The 15,609-nt window shown below is 58.5% G+C and overlaps 2 protein-coding genes across 5 annotated transcripts; one reads left to right on the top strand and one right to left on the bottom strand.

Moving 5' to 3' along the window:
- Positions 1-7,447: 7,447 nt before the first annotated feature.
- LOC136569023 (uncharacterized) lies at positions 7,448-10,374 on the bottom strand. Of its 4 annotated transcripts, none has more exons than XM_066569292.1 (8): positions 10,002-10,374; positions 9,787-9,861; positions 9,594-9,671; positions 8,583-8,636; positions 8,468-8,503; positions 8,336-8,380; positions 8,009-8,152; positions 7,448-7,922 (listed from the first exon to the last, which is right to left on the bottom strand). In XM_066569292.1, exons 1-8 carry the CDS (start codon positions 10,336-10,338, stop codon positions 7,585-7,587), a joined length of 1,107 nt encoding a protein of 368 aa, XP_066425389.1. In that variant the 5' UTR covers positions 10,339-10,374; the 3' UTR covers positions 7,448-7,584. The 4 variants fall into 4 exon arrangements, with proteins under 4 accessions (XP_066425389.1, XP_066425390.1, XP_066425391.1 ...); XM_066569293.1 differs by having other exon boundaries at positions 8,583-8,633; XM_066569294.1 differs by lacking the exon at positions 7,448-7,922 and adding an exon at positions 8,824-8,906 and having other exon boundaries at positions 8,038-8,152.
- A 1,646-nt stretch (positions 10,375-12,020) lies between these two features.
- Positions 12,021-15,002, top strand: LOC136568580 (killer cell lectin-like receptor subfamily G member 1). The gene is made up of 6 exons (XM_066568604.1): positions 12,021-12,069; positions 12,516-12,626; positions 13,155-13,238; positions 13,855-14,003; positions 14,228-14,331; positions 14,807-15,002. The coding sequence occupies exons 1-6, from the start codon at positions 12,021-12,023 to the stop codon at positions 15,000-15,002; spliced, it is 693 nt and encodes a 230-aa protein (XP_066424701.1).
- Positions 15,003-15,609: the final 607 nt, after the last annotated feature.

Genomic DNA, 15,609 nt, shown 5'->3' with positions numbered 1-15,609 from the left:
CCAGCTCCAGTGCTGTGGGGCAGCTCTCCGGGGCCCTGCTCCTGGGAAACACCCTGCCATGGATACCTGTCCCAAAGAACTGAGACAGAGCTGAGCATGGCAAAGTCAGCCCACAGCAGGGACAAGGGGCTGTCAGGGGGACCAGGGCACTGAGAGCCAGCATTGTCCCAGCAGCACATCATGTCACAACACCTGGGGGAGTGAGGGAACACAAGAGTGGCAGGGCATGTCCAGTTTGGCATCAGGGTAGGGGTGCAGGGGCTGTGGGTATGAGGGACAAAAGGCTTGGCTGTACCCAGAGGGACCAGAACATTGCAGGGGGAATGTGTCAAGGGACAAACAGCAGCTGCCATGGTCACATGGCTGGAAGGGAGCAGCAGACAGGAAAGGGGGACACTGAGACATGGGAAATCAGGAAAATATGCTGGTGATGCAAAGCATCACAATTTTCAGCTGCTGCTAATTGAGTTTCTTGGAGAGGTTGGTGGGGAAACCTGCGGGGGAGCTGGACTCGGGACTTTATCCCTGGCAATTTAGAAGAGGGCTGTTGAAGACCTGCTCTGTCGAGCGGAAAAACCACTTGAGTCGTGCTTAACTTCATCAAGGGAACTGCATAGAAATCAGGGAGCTTGCTAAGAGAAATTAATAGAGCAGCCAGGGGGGCAGACTGCCTGCAGACAGCATGAGAACTGCTCAGATCCGCATGCTGGAGACTTCCAGTAAATGAACACGTCCTTTAACAAGATTTGCGAGGCCAGCATGGCCAAGGAGCAGAGTGAGTAAATGGGTGGGAAAGGTCATCCCTCAAGGAAGGGAGCTGTGCCAAAATGAAGAGCACATGAAAGGGGGGGAAGGTTACATGAAAAACCAGAGCAAAACAACCCGCAGAGAGCCTTTGAGGAAGATCTTGGCAACAGTTTAAAATTGCAAATAATTTTGCGGTGCTAAATTTGCTAAATTGTTGCCATAGCAATGAGAGTTTGGGGATGTCCGGGGTGCATCCGAGTGCTGCAGCTTAGATTTACCCCTTTGGATGAATCTTGGGGTAGGATCTGTGAGTCCTGCCAGCTCTTTCTGTTAGGACAAGGAAGCCAAGTGTTTCTATCCCTGAAGCAGACATCTATGGCCCACAGAGGGGTGATGCTGAAGGAGCAGCCTTGGCACATCCAGGCTGGTGAGCAGAGGAAGGGCTGGGATTGCAAGGACAAAGTCTACGAGTACAAAATGCAGCTGCACTTGCTGTCAAATGGTAGGAAATTAAGGCAGTTGCTCTTGTGAGAAATCAGCCTTGCACCAACAGAAATCAAGCTGTTACACCAAATGCAATCCTGGATAAATTCATCTTAAGAAGCAAGCCTGCAGAGGAAGATAAAATCAAGTTAGCAGAGGCTGAGAACACTGTCCATAGACGAAAAGCCACTGTTCCCTTTATGGCTTGCAGATTAAAGTTTTCCCTTAAAAATCATTTCCCCCCACTCAAACACTACCACTAAAATTTCCCTTGAGCCCCAAGTGCTAGGCAATATGTTGTTATGTGTGAACAGAACTCTCAGTGGAGCCTGCATTAAAGAAATCATATTGAAGCTTCCTGTTGGACTGAGAGAGACACCTACAATGGGAGGAATATTACAGATTATTCTTACTTTACATAAATATGCTTCATCACCTCCACAGCTAAAACACAAGGCTCTGCATTTTGAAGAGGAATGTTTTTGGCTAAAATTAAATGGGCTTGGAACAAGTGCAATCCAGAGGCTCCTGGCTTAGCAGGAAGGGAGGGAGGTAAGTCCCTGAGGGCTCCGTGTGCCAAGTCCTCCTGAGCAGCTTTGCCCCAGGGCTTGCCTGCAGTCAGCAAATCTCCTGCCAGCACAACTACAAATCCCAGATGAGCCCATGAGGATTGTTGTTCTAATTAACTAATGAAGCTGTCTCCTGTTGGGAAGATGGATAATCTGAGCTGGAGGCTTCCTCCCTGTGCTGGGGGAGGACCTGGAGCAACACCCACCCCCTCTCAAGGGACCTCATAAATGTTTGTACACCCCGAGGCTGTAGGTGCTGCAGGGAGGTGCCAAGCGCTCCCAGGCACAGCATCTCCCTGCACCCTGACTTCAACCTGCCTTCAAAAATCTGTCTGACCCCCTCCTCTGTCTGGCAGGTCCAAAGGCAGCTCGGCTGCTCTCATCCCTGAGTTTTCACTTTGGTCTCACAGTTTTCAGGCAAATCACAAGAGAAAAATTAACATTTGAGGAGGGTGAAGTCTGTGCAGGATCTCCCTGAGCTGCAGCCATGCACAGCACAGGAGGATCCACTTCAAAGGGAGGAGCCACTTCATTAAAAAAGAGAACTAGGGCTTTTGATATCAAGATAAACATCCTGATACACATCAAAGCAGCTTTCTCTCCTTGTCCTTAGACACCCTCTCCTGTTTCACTAAAGTTCTGGATTTTGGAATCATACCTCTGCCTAATCCATGCTGTGCTACATCTCATCTGGATGGCTGTTTGGTGGGGGAGACTCTGGGTGCTGTTTTGTGGTGCGTGAGACCTTCAGGTCACATCCATGAGCCTAAACACTCTGTCACTGCCTTCTGCTCCACACACGAAGAACTAAGAGCTGCTGGTGAAAGTGATTCCATTTCCATTGAAAAACAACATGATTTTAAAAGAAAGTGCAGTAGAGAAGGGACCAAAGGCCATCTGGGTTACCTGAGAACCCAGTGGCATCCATCCCTCTGGACACCTCCCCGAGTGGCTGCAGGGCCCTCCTTGGCAGCAGGTCGGGCACCCAGTAGCCTGGGAGAGAGGATTGAGGTGAGGATGCAGGGGGTGGTGTGTGCACAGGGTGCTGGGGGAAGTCACACCCACCTTGATACACCTCTCCTTCAATATTGGGAGATGATGAGAAGGGTTTCACAAGGCTCAAGAGCCTTGTCCTGTTCCTAATGCAAATACCTCGTGCTTTTGCTGTGGCCAGGGGCTTTATCAGGGTGGCCATTGGAGCTGGGCTGCAGGTGAGCTGTGGCCAGGAGTTCTGTGTACCTCACACCAGGTCACCCCAGGCCTTGGGGCACTCTTTGGGACAGGAAAGAGAAGTGGCTGATGCAGTGGGGAAGGCACAGGACTGAGCATTCAGCTGTTAGCAGGCAACTACAGACACAGCCCAAAGCTGCTCTCAGAGCAGCCATTTGGGTCACGCTAGCTGTACCCCAGGTTTGTAAGATGGGGCTGGGCTCAAGAGGGCACGGAGCATCACCTCCAGGTTACAGCGTGCTGGCTGGGAGTGAGGCACAGGGGCAAAGAGCTTGCTGCCACTGGCAGGTAACAGCTTTATTATTTCAATTCTTCTAGACATCGAACATAGGCTCTGGACATGGGGCAGGCCATGCAGGAGGGAGAGGATCAGGAGAGTGGTACAGCTTTGACTTGCTGCAGAATGGGTTAAAAACAAGGAAAAATCCTCCATTAAAAACAAGGAAAAATCCTTCCCGCAAGCCTCCACTACTGCAGAGATCCATTCTAGCTGCCCTGGCTGTTTTGTTTCAGCTGCCCTGTCCAAGCTGCTGTGTGTGACACAGGCAGAAGGGCTTGTATGCCCAGGCTACCCAGAGCAGCATCCCCCATGGCCACTAAACAGCAACACTGAAATCCTGCTGAGACGCGCTGGTGCTTTCACTTGTGTTTCTAGCCTGGAGAAGATCTGGCATGCCCCAGAAGAAGCCCACCCTTTTTTTCCCTCTGCTGTCCTGGCTGTCACTCCAGTCCTCAAGTGCAGACACATTGCATGTGCCTGGAGGGGGGGTTCTCACCAAGCAGGGCTTGTGATGGAGACCACCAGGAAAGGCGAGGGCTGTGTCTATCCCAGACCCTTCCACACCTTGTGCCAGCCCCATATGCCTGCTGGAACCTGCAGTGCACCCCAGCACTCGGGGCTCGCTGGGGAGAGACTGGGGTGCAGCCCTGCCCCACCGCCCCCCGGCACCGCCCCGAGCCCCAGCTGGAGGGGAGCAGGGCCACGGGAAGCCGGGGACACGGGATGTGTGCAGGCAGAGGCTGGAGCACTGGGAGCCGTGCGAGTGCCCCAGCCTGGCCCGGCAGGACAGCCCCGCTGCCCGGCAGCCCGCGGGTGGCGGCGGGGCAGCCCCTGGGCGTGGGGACACTGCGGGGGCGGCGATGCCCCAGCCCCGCCGGGCCGGGCCGGCCTCCGGACCCTCCGCGGGGGCCCCGCCGGGGCTGCCCCGCCCGTGACGTCACGGGGCCCCGCCCTCTCCCCGACACAACCTCTGCGATTGGGTGGCGTGCCCGGCCGGACCCGCCCACCCTCTGCTTTATGAGTTTCTATTGGTAGCTGATCTGTCACTTCAGCCAGGCCACGCCCCTCACGGGTAGGAGGGGAGCGGCGCCCCGGAGACCCGCGCCGCCGTGCGTCCCCTTGGTACCGCTCTGCGGCCCCGGCACTCCGCACTGCACCCCCGGCAGCTCCAGTGCCCCTCACTGCACCTCACTGCAACCCCCGGCACCCTTCACTGCACCCCCGGCACCTCCAGTGCCGCTCACTGCAACCCCCGGCACCCTTCACTGCAGCCAGCCCCGGCACCTCCAATGCCGCTCACTGCACCTCACTGCCACCCGGGCACCCCTCACTGCACTCCCGGCAGCTCCAGGGCCGCTCACTGCAACCCCCGGCACCCTTCACTGCACCCTCCAGTGTTGCTCACTGCACCTCACTGCCACCCCCTGCACCTCTCACTGCACCCCTGCACCGTTCACTGTCATCCCCTGCACCCACTGTTCCTCCCACTGACCTATTCAATGCACCCCTCACTGTGCCCCTCACTGCACCCCTCATTGTGCCCCCTGTGCCTCTCCCTGCACCCCGCTGCACACCACTCCATGAAATCCCGGTTCCCAGTGCCCCACATCGCTCTGTCCCACTTGTACCTCTGGTGCTATCCTCTGCACTGCCGACCTGCAGCCCCCAGGACACCCCACATCCCCCCAACAACACCCTCCTCAGCAGCCAGCCCCCTCCTGCAGCCCCATCTCAGAGCACCCCTCACTCTCTTCACCTCCTGAATGCAGAGGGGGCAGCCCACCCCACTGCCCCAGCACCCCAGAGCTGAAGGATTGGTGCTGTGGTGCCCCAGGCCTGGAAGGATTGGGTGTAGGTGTAGACTCAAGTGAGGAGCATGGCAGAATGGCAGGGAGCAGGCCAGGGTGTTGGGGAGTGTGGTGGGATCATGGGGATCACAGCAGGCAGGCTGGGAGCAGGACAGGACAACCAGTGGAATGATGGGGAGCACAGCAAGGTCAGTGTGGAGGATGGACAACCACAGCAACTTCCCCAGTGCAAGCAGCAGGGCTCAGGAAGGGAGATCCCACCTTTCTCTTCTCTTTGCCTGCCCTGATAAGTCCCAGGAAGAGAAATCTGGGGCAGAGATGTTTGCAGGCAGCGGCCCCATCACTGTGAGGCTTGGGGCCAGAGCTGCTGGCCAGCAGCCAGGTGGTTTCTGCTCCTGCTTGGGAGCACAGAGGATGTTTTGTATGCAGTGGTGGGAGCATCGTGCCCACCAGGGCTGGCCCTGCTGCCAGCAGCTCCCACAGACCCCAGCTCCCTGCCCACTGCATCACGAGGCCTCTCTGCCTCTGTGGCATGCCTTTCTCTCCCACCCAGGGTGCACAGCTGGTATGGGATGAGGGACAGTGCTGGGGGGTCATGGGCCTTTTCAGCACTACCTGCCCATGTTTCTCCCCTGCTAGATGATGTCTGGGCTGTGATGTTGTTGCTCACTGCTGCTGTGACATCTGCTATCCCCCTGCCACTTTGTTGTCAGGCCCTGTGACTGTGCCCCTGGTCCTTCTCCACAGCTTGGCCACATGTGGGGTGCTCCAGTCAGCTGGTGTGTGCACCTGGAAGATGTGGGGTGCCTTGGCAAGCTCCTGGAAGATGGTGGGGCAGGCAGTGGGCCAGGGTGTGGGGTGGAAAGGGCAGGAGTTCAGGGACACCTAGCTGGGGAGTTACAGGGACATGTACTGCAACCTCACCCTGAAGGTCATGCACAGCATCCAGGCAATGATGAGTAGATCCATCATCCATACATCCTCAAGATGGGATGACAACTGCTTCAACATGGACTGCTTGCCCACCTTCCTGCCTGGGCTTGATCTGGCATGGACTGGCCTCTGCATGGTCTCCCTCCTCTTCTGGGAGAAGTGGCAGGCCACCTGCCAGCCCTCCAGCACGTGGCAGCTGGCATGGCACGACCATTTTCATGATGTCTACATCATGATGTACACTTCCTCTCCCTGGTTGTGGCAGAGATTCTGGAGGCAGACAGCACACTGCTGTAGTGAACCCCATAAGTTTGGGAAAAGCACCATGGAGAATATGAACAATAGAAATGCTGAAACAGCAAAAATTCCTGTTTCCCTGTCTTCCACCCTTAACCTATCTCTGTATCCCTGTAAGGCAATGTCATGTTAACCCCTTACCATTGGTCAAGCTTGGATCCTTTCCAACCCTATAAAAGAAGCATACTGTACCCCATTAGTTGGAAGAAGAAGAGCAGAGACCCTTCACGGACCTCCCCAAATAAAGCCATCTCCGTGGAACAGCCTGCGCCTTCTCCTTCTCCTCTCTCTCCGTCTGCTGCAGCCTCAAGCCCGGGGCACCACTACCAAGCAAGAAAAGCTGAAATCCTGAGAGCTTGCAATCACTATAGAGCTGATAATCACCATGCTTGCTAGATGGCAGCCCTGCGGCGTTGGCATGAGCGAGCTAGCTTCGGGCACCCAGTCCCTACCCAGGGACTGAGCTCCTGAGCCCTAGTGCTCTGCTTTATGATAAGGCCGATCAGAGGCTTTATTACACTGCCCCATCCCCATGGAGGATGTGCACAAACTGGTGAAGGTGGGGGGTCCAGGTGTGAGTCAGAGGTCCCTTCTCCAGGCACACACCATGGTATGTCTGCAGCTACTGTTACCTTGATGATGATCCATGTGCTGAAGCAGGAAGATCCCTCCTGGAGCAGGAGGGCCTCACCACAGCGTGTGGCAAGCCCAGGCTGTGAAAGCCCCAGACTGTCCCCTGGAAAAAACCTGCCAAGGACCTGGACACTAAGGGACCGTGGCTGCTGCACACACTGCTCCCCCAGCACAGCATCACCCACCCCAGCCTCTTCCCCTGGAGATGGATGCAGCCTGGGCTTCCTGGCATCCACTCCTGGCAGCGGCCCTGCTCTGCTCCAAAGACAGCAGCCCATCTCCCAGGAAGGTGCGATGCCCACCCCAGGTGCTGCTGTAAAGGGTAAAAAAAGTACATCTGCCTCGTGCTGTGTGCGCTGGGAGTTTCTCTGAGTCTGTAAATAGCTGAGTTCCCCTCATGCTCATCTCGAAAGTGAGAAGCGGAACATTCCCCAGAAAAGGGGAAAGAATTGGTCATTTGCCATCGCTGGTAGAAAAGCTATTTTTAATTTTATTAAATGTCTCTCTAGTATAAACTTTCAAAATATCTGGAACCTCTGATATAAAGATCTGTGCCATGGCTCTGTAGCAAAGCTGCTGCTCCTGGGGTCAGTGATGGTGGCACTCAGGGGGGGATGCACCTGGCATCAGGGGACAGCTGAGGCTCCTCTTTGTGATCCGGGGAAGTGTGGGGAGCACCGGGGGAGCAGGGCACTCCGGAGCCACCCTCAAAAAGGGGCACGTGGGGGACATAGTGGCCAAGGGGGCCAGGGTGGGCCTGTGGCCGGAGCAGGAGCTGGTGCAGGGTCTCGCCCACCTGCACGAGGCTGTGGGAGAGGAGGTGGAGGTGGGAGACGGTGTCACTGGCCAGGCTCTCCAGTAGTGCCTGCTGCTGCCGTGATGTCTGCAGGATCTGCACCAGCAGTTGCTGGACATTCTGGAGCAAGCCTGCCACACCAGACCCTGCAGTGAGAGAGGGGTCAGTGGCACCTCACCACGGCTCCAAGAGCTCCCTATGAGGCTGCCGTGGAGCTGCAGGGAGCACCCACCGTGCAGGCTTGGGTCTGATGCATCTTCACCTGCTGCTGGCTGCTCACTTGTGGCTGCTGTCCCGTGGGAGCCTGTGGCTGCAGCAGCCAGTGGCAGCACTCGGTTTCCTCTTCCCATCCCCAGGGACGACTCACCAGGAAAACCTGTCATGAAAGCTTGGCATGGAGCAAACAACAAGAGTGATGGAGACACCCAAATTTAGCCTGACTATGACACAGAGCCCTGGGAAGGCACTGCCTTTGGGAGCCCGTGCCCTTCTCATTGGCAGGACAGGATGGAGCTGTGCCCTAGAGCACGAGGACTCACTCAAAGCTGCAGACACTTACTGGCCTTTCCCTCAGCTCCTTCCTGCTTCAGGTCAGTGTGATAGCCTGGAAGGAGAGCAGACACAGCCTGTGAGCTGCAGCCACCTCTTGTGCCAGGGCACACAAGCATGGTAGCTGGGGCATGGTACTCACCCAGGAGGGAGAGGGGAGAGAAGCAGCAACCGGTGTCTGCAATGAGAACCATATCAGACCCTGCTTGTGGGGCTGAGGGGGTTTACTGGGCTGAGCAGGGCAAGGAAAGCCTTACGTGGCATGGCAGGGGGTGTGGGCGGCACTCCAGCAATGTGTTCCCCACCTGCTGCTGGGAGAAAGCAGAGAGGAGAGATACGCCTTCTGAAGGGACCTGCTGGTGGACCACCACCAGCCTGGGGTCTGCCCGGCTTGCCCCGGCCAGCCCCTCAGCCTGACATGCCCTAGCCACAGCTCCAGAGCGCCCTGAAGGGCCCCAAAGCACTTCAGAGCTAGGTACAAAAGCAGGAGTCACTCACCCACCACTGCAATGCAGCCACCTCTGGGCTGGAAGGCAGCAGCGGCGGAGCAGCGCGCAGCAACGCTACACAACACACTAGGACTGGAAGAGAAGGAGAATCCCACATCCACTTGAAACTGCAGGGGGAATTTGGGGAGACAGAAGGTAGTTACCCAGTGTGGGAAGATGGCCAGGGCGCCCACACAAACCAGACTCAGAGAGGTATCCTGCATCACCTCAGGGCCAGATCCCCAGGAATGTGAGCCGTGAGGGGCCTGCAGGTTATGCACCGGGAGTGGCACCAGGAGCTGAAGGGCAGGGGAGCTGCAGGCAGCTCTGGCCCTCACACACAGCCCAAACTCATCTGAAGCTTTATGGTGTTACCGGGGCAGTGAGGAGCCAGGAAATGCCGAAGGGAAGGGAGTCACATGCCCTGCAATGCCACCAGCCACGAGATCCCTGCGCAGTATCAGGGCCACTGCCCCTTCCAGATCTCTTGCCTCATGATCTGCCCTAGGGCAGCCAGCAGCCTTGCCATGTCCTCAGGCTGGTGCTCCCTCCTGCCCTATCCCAGCCATCCCCATCCCCACATGCTCTGGGGCTGGTCTGGAGCCAAAGTCTGCCGAGACAGAAGTCCAAACACACCCATCGTTGACCATCCCTGCTGAGGGACATGTGATGGATCCCCTGATCCTCTTAGCCTCCCATTCCCACCATGCTGGCACGGGGTTGGCTGGAGCCACGGCTGGAGCCATGCAGCTCAGCACAGCAGGGCAGCTCAGTACTTACGACTCTCTGGCTCGTCCTTCACACGCTGCAGCATCGGTGACAGCAGCGTCCTGGGGGTGTCCCCGCCAACGCCGTGGTCTGCAGGAAGAGGGGAAGGGGTGCAGAAAAGAGCTTCAGTAACTGGGGGAACAGGGGTGCCCACCACCTCGCAGCCAGGACAAGCCCCACTCCAGCTGCCTGAGCCCACGAGTACCTGGTGGCTCTGGTGAGGATGGAGAGCGTGTGGCAAGGGCTGACCTGCGCCTTCTGGAAGGCAGCTTCACCACGTCTAGGGGAAAAAGAAAGACCATCAACAGACCCTGGGTGTCCACGCAGCACCGGCGCTCCACCAGCACCCCACGTCCAGCCACCCTACTGAGCCCACACGCCCGTCCCCCGGCGCCCACCTGGCATCCAGCAGGCACCCACCTGGCATCCTCCGTTCGCCAAACACGGGCCGCCCCGCCGCCTTCCAGATACTCTTCATGGCTCGGTAGTGCGGCGGCAGCCGGGGCGAGTGGTGTCCTGCCCTGCGGCGCGTCTCCCGCTCCGAGTGGAAAGCCTGCTTGAGCGCCTTCCACTTGGAGCGGCACTGGGCCACGCTGCGCCCGTAGCCGGCCGCCGCCAGCCCCCGGGAGATCTCCCGCCACAGCGCCTCGTTGGGTCGCGACGTGGAGGCCATGAGCAGCGCGGCCTCCCCCGAGCCCCCCACCAGCGACAGCAGGCTGCTGACCTCCGCCTGCGTCCAGGCTCGCCCGCGGGGCATGCTGCCGGCCCGGGGCGGGGTGCCCGGGATCGATCGGCCGTGCGCTCCCGGGGGCGCACCGGGAGGATGCCCCGCCGGGGGCGGCACCGGGAGGCGCTCCGGGAACCGCGCCGGGAGCTGCGCAGGGAACGGCCGGGAGCCGCCCCGGTGGCTGCCCCGGGAGCCGCGCCGGGCAGCGCCGCACCGGGAGCGGCACCGGGAGCGGCACCGGGAGCGGCACCGGGAGCGGCACCGGGAGCGGCACCGACCGCCCTTGCGCCGCACCGGGCGCCGCGCCGGGAGCTGCCGGGAGGCGCCGGGAGCCGCATGGAGCATGTGCAGCCCCGGGAGGAGCCGCTGGGAAACGTAGTCCTGGACGGGATATCCTCCCGCAGCGAGAGCCGCAGCTCGGAGCGGGGTCCTTGTGTGCCCGCCGGCTCCCGGGGTGCGGGGCGACTCTGCCGCTGCCCCGAACGAGGGCACAGCACCGGGAGCCATCATGGCAGCCCTGGAGGCTGAGGCGGGGGAAGGAGCACCGCAACCTCCCCATGTTCCAGGGCTGAGATGCAGCTGCAGCCACATGCAAAAAAAAAGGGGCTTGTAAGCAAACACCCCGTGGCCTTGCTCTTTGGAGAGAGGGGCAAGGGGATGTGTCCTGTGTCCCGAGGATACCCAGTCTTCCCTTGCAGTCCCTAGGGAAGATCAGACCGAGAGAGCCGCACTTGTTCAACCTGGAGAAGAGAAGGTTCTGGGGAGACCTTAAGCAGCTTTCCAGTACCAGAAGGACTAAAGAGGGATGGAGGGGGAATTTTTGCAAGGGTGTGTCTTGATAGGAGAAGGCAGAATGGCTTCAGGCTGTCAGAGGGCAGGTTTAGCATAGGTATTCATCACAGAATTTCCTGAGTTGGAAGGGACCCACTGCAATCATCAAAGTCCAACTCCTTGCACAGGACACCCCCAACAATCCCCCCATGTGCCTGAGAACGTTGTCCAATACTTCCTGAACTCTGTCAGGCTTGGTGCTGTGATCACTTCCCTGGGAGCCTGTTCCAGTGCCCAGCCACCCTCTGGGTGAGAAATCTTTCCCTAATATTCAGCCTAAACCCTTCCTGTCACCTGTCACTGGTCACCAGAGAGAAGAGATCAGTGTCTGCCCCTCTGCTTCCTCTTGTAGACTGTGATGAGGTCTCCCCTGTCTCCTTTTCTCCAGGCTTGAATAAAGTGACCTCAGCTCCTTCCCATATGACTTTTTCTGTTTTACGAAGAAATTACGATGAAGATGGTGAGGCACTGGCACGGGTTGTCCAGGGAAGCTGTTCATCCCCCATCCCTGGAAGTGTTCAAAGTCAGGTTGGAAGGGGCTCTGAACCACTTGATCTAGTGGAGGGTGTCCCTGTCCTTGGCAGGGGGCTTGGAAGGACATGACTTTAAGGTCCTTTACAACTGCCTGACGTGTCTGCCTAGCCCAGGAGTGTGCGGTTCCCTCCTGCCGGGATTCCGGGATGCTGGCCCCAACAGGGCTGCCCCTCGCCCCCAGTGCCTGGCAGCCCCACGAGCCCCCCGGGTTTTGGGCCAGGTGGTGCCTCTGGGGACCCCACCAGGAAGTGACACTTTCCATTTTGCATCACAGCCGTCTGACAGGCCGGGCTGGGAAAGGGCTGTCAGTGCCCCCGAGGGCTGCAGAGCAGGAGAGCACTGAGGGGATGGAAGAGGGTGTCATGTATGCCGACCTGCGCTTTCCCCCCACACCAGGTAATGGGCCCCCAACTCTCTCAGTGGGTTCCCTGCTCTCCTGCAGCCCCTTGCCTTCCCGAGAAATGTCCTCCCAGTCCTGCTCCCCCCACTCTCTCTTTTTGGGTGTCCTCTCTCAAACAGCTCCTCCTGTTGCAGAGTGCCTACTCTCGGGGTGGGGGGCAGGAGGGGCTCAAAGGCAGGGAATGCCTGCTGCACCCCCATGCCACAGCACAGACACTTTCCCTCTGCTCTCCCCACCAAGCGTTGAGTGCAGGGAGATAATTTCTAGGACAATCAAGCTGCTGCAAATGGACTCTTCTCCCCCACTTTTCCCAGGCTCCCCCAGTGCCTCCTGACATCCCACCTGGGATTCACAGACATTTCCTGGCTCAAGGCTCCCCACTGCTCCCTCCAAACTTTCCCTCCTCCCCCCTACCCTGGTCTTCATTAAGTCCTTTTCTCAGCCCCTCAGCAGCGAGTGCGCCTGCCCTGGTGCTGGGCAGCCCTCAGCCTGGGTCTCCTCTCCCTGACGCTCCTACTGGCACAGATCATCCTTGTCAGCCTGAGTTTCCACTGTAAGTACCAGCCATGCAGTGCCCAGATCTCTTCAGAGAGGGCCCTGGGGTCTGGGCTGGCAACACAGGCCTTGTGTCCTAATGGGCTGAGCTGTAGCTTCCCCATGGAGCTGGGTGCTTCTGCTTTGGGCTGAGGGCATCGTGGACTCTGGGGCAAGCAGGAGAACTGGTGAGGCAAGACACCACCTACGTGTCTGGAAAAGGAAGCTGGGGCGACAGCGTGGGCTTGGGGAAAGCCACTGCATCAGGTGGCAATGAAGGGTGGGACGGAGGGCACTGATACCGATACTGAAAGACAGCAGCACTTTCCCCGAAAGCCTGCTGCATGCAGGGCTCCCAGGCACAGCAAAATCTGCAAGGACCTTAGCTTGGTGTAGCTAAAGCAGGGGACACCTCACCCACAGCCACGAGGCTGTCCTGTGGGAGAGGACACTGCAGGGAGCAGGAGCCCGGAGTGCTAGGGGAGCAGGAGCTGCAGGGAGCAGGAGCCCGGAGTTGCTAGGACACAGCTGTGCTTTTCTGTTGCAGATTTAGTGCAACAACAAACAAGCTGCACAGACGGTCTCTGGAGAATAGAGGAGAGCTCCAGCTATGGGAAACAGACACTGGGAGGTAAGAGAGCCTGGTGGGCTCCTGGGTAAGGTTTGGAGAGGGCCTTACTGCTGCTTTCAAGCAGCAGGATCTGTCCCTACTCGAGGATGTTTCCCTGAGCTCTCTCCCGACATATTCCTTCACCTTCACTGCCTGTCCCCCAGCTTATGGTGTGGAGAGCTGCCCCAGCACTGCTGAACAGGCTGAACTGCTCAGACCCCTTTAGAAGAGATGACCCCAGACAGCTCAGTGTTACCTGGGCACACCACCAGCACCAGGCTCATGGATGCCACCAGCATCCCTGTGCAAGATGACATCAGCTTCTGGTGCAGCTGAAACCTTATCTGAGTCCCCAGCACTTTGTAAACAGCGTTTGTATCACCTCCCCAAACCTGCAGCTCCCTGCTCAATTCCAGCATGTTCCTGTAACTAGCCCCTCTTCCCAGGGCTCTGGGGCTGGAAAGTTGGAGCTGGGCTCACAAACGAGGGCAAATGCAGAGCGGTGTCCATGGGGCAGACATACAAACACGATGGGTTGGTCAGTGCCCTGACTGCCCACTGTCACTCTCCTGGTCCCTGGGGCTGGGGGCAGCCCTGGCCATCTGCCCCATCCCACCTGGGTGTTTCTGGTGTGCAGGGCAGTGCCAGTTTTGCCCGGATGGCTGGCTCTGGGATGCAGGGCAGTGCTACTACTTCTCCTCTGCCAGAAAGAGCTGGGAGCAGAGCAGAGAGGACTGCTGCTCCAGAGGGGCACAGCTGGTCACCATCCGAGCCAACAGCACCCTGGTGAGTGCACCCTGCCAGCTCCCTGTGAGCACTGGGCTGTCCTGGTGGCCACCTCACGGTCCCTCAGCAGGCACAGTGTTGTCTCAGCTTCCCAGCCCGTGTGCCCAAAGCCTGGACAGCCTCCAGGCAGGGAGCTGGCGATGCCCACACAGCACAGCCCCATCACTAACCTGTGGCTGGGCTGGGTGTCCCCAGGGGCTCATGTGGGTCCTCTCCTGTGCTAGGCGTTCCTGGTGCGCACAGCTAACATGGACGCCTTCCATGTGGGGCTGAAGCAGGATGGCTTCAGGTCTGACTGGAAGTGGCTGGATGGCACCACACTGGAATGGTGAGGCTATCAGCTTGTTCCCAGCTGGGTGTGCTGAAGGCCCATCATCAGGGCTCGGGGTGGTGCTGGGGACAGGCATGCAGGGATGTGATCCAGATTTTGGCCACCTCTTTTCTTCCCAGGATTGCATTGGGGCATTTTAGGGAAGGGGCATTTTTAGCAGGGGCCTGACCCTGGTGCCCGCACTCTGCCTGGGTGAGGGACTGCAGGGGATTCTGCAAGAGTTCCCAGTTTGGTCAGTGCTCAGCCCTGCTAGGCCTGACCTGGGGATACTTTGTGACTGATGGGGCTGAAGGCATCAGGGCATGTGGCCTAATTGGGAAGAGGCTGGTGGGAGACTGTGCCCCATGGGGAGGGTGAACTTTGCTCCCACAGCATCCCTGTGCCATGGCTGGTCCCTGGCTGCAGGAGCTGCTGATGGGACAGCCTCGGTTCTTCCTGCCCATCCTATCTCAGCCCACTCTCTCCCCTGCAGGATCTTCCCAGTCCAGCGCTACACCAGGTCCTTCCAGGCCTGTGGCAGGGTGTCAGGCTTGGGCCTTTTAGGTGGTGCATGCACAGATGCCCTCAGATGGGTCTGCAAGCAGAGTGCAGCCACCATGCAGTGGCTCCAGTCCTCGCCTCCTGCCTTCCTCTGGGGAAACACCACCTACAGCTGTGTGAGGCCCTGATGGCCAGGGTGACCCCCAGCCTGTGCCACCACCCTGTTCCCTGCCTGACTCCAGGGCATGGGCATTCCCAGGCTCTGCTGCCTCCTGGCACAGGCATCTTTACCCCCCAGAACTCTGAACTTTGCCAATAAACTCTGCCAATAACTGCAGCTGGCTTTGGGGTGTAGGGGTGGGAGGATGGAGGTGCATCCTCCAGCTCTAAGACTCAGTGTCATCACTCACAAGTGGGAAATTGCATCCTGTGGCCAGGAGCCAGCATTGAGCCAGCAGGAATCCAAGCATCCCCATGGCCCAATGGCACAGGTCCCATGAAGGCTCTGGGTTTTCTGATCCTGCTGGTTTCCTGGGGCTTTTGCTTCCTGGGCCATGCTGCTGAGAGGTGACCCTTTGCCTCTGCATCCCAAGGAGGACTTGGGCTGGGCAGCACTTGTTTGCTGATGCCTGCCCAGTCTGAAGAGGTTCCAGCACACATCCTCACTTTGGGTGATGTGTGAGGGCCTAAAAGACCTGCTAGGGCTTGATTTGAGGTTGTTTGGTCCCAGAGGCTGTTCTGGTTTTGGTATGAACCACTGGGTTTCTCCAGCAGCCTGCAGCTCTGGCACAGACC

This window comes from Molothrus aeneus, chromosome Z (genome assembly GCF_037042795.1).
Source record: "Molothrus aeneus isolate 106 chromosome Z, BPBGC_Maene_1.0, whole genome shotgun sequence".
Classification (NCBI taxonomy): Eukaryota; Metazoa; Chordata; class Aves; order Passeriformes; family Icteridae; genus Molothrus; species Molothrus aeneus.
Note: the sequence above shows the minus strand (reverse complement) of the source record. Positions and strands in the feature narration are given on the sequence as shown.

Coding starts and splice junctions, on each gene's coding strand:
- LOC136568580 (XM_066568604.1), top strand. CDS start 12,021: ATGGAAGAGGGTGTCATGTATGCCGACCTGCGCTTTCCCCCCACACCA. Junction 12,070..12,515: donor GCGCTTTCCCCCCACACCAG/GTAATGGGCCCC, acceptor TCCTTTTCTCAG/CCCCTCAGCAGCGAGTGCGC. Junction 14,004..14,227: donor TCCGAGCCAACAGCACCCTG/GTGAGTGCACCC, acceptor CTCCTGTGCTAG/GCGTTCCTGGTGCGCACAGC.
- LOC136569023 (XM_066569292.1), bottom strand. CDS start 10,338: ATGCCCCGCGGGCGAGCCTGGACGCAGGCGGAGGTCAGCAGCCTGCTG. Junction 8,381..8,467: donor CTCTCCCCTCTCCCTCCTGG/GTGAGTACCATG, acceptor CTCTCCTTCCAG/GCTATCACACTGACCTGAAG. Junction 7,923..8,008: donor ATCAGACCCAAGCCTGCACG/GTGGGTGCTCCC, acceptor CTCTCACTGCAG/GGTCTGGTGTGGCAGGCTTG.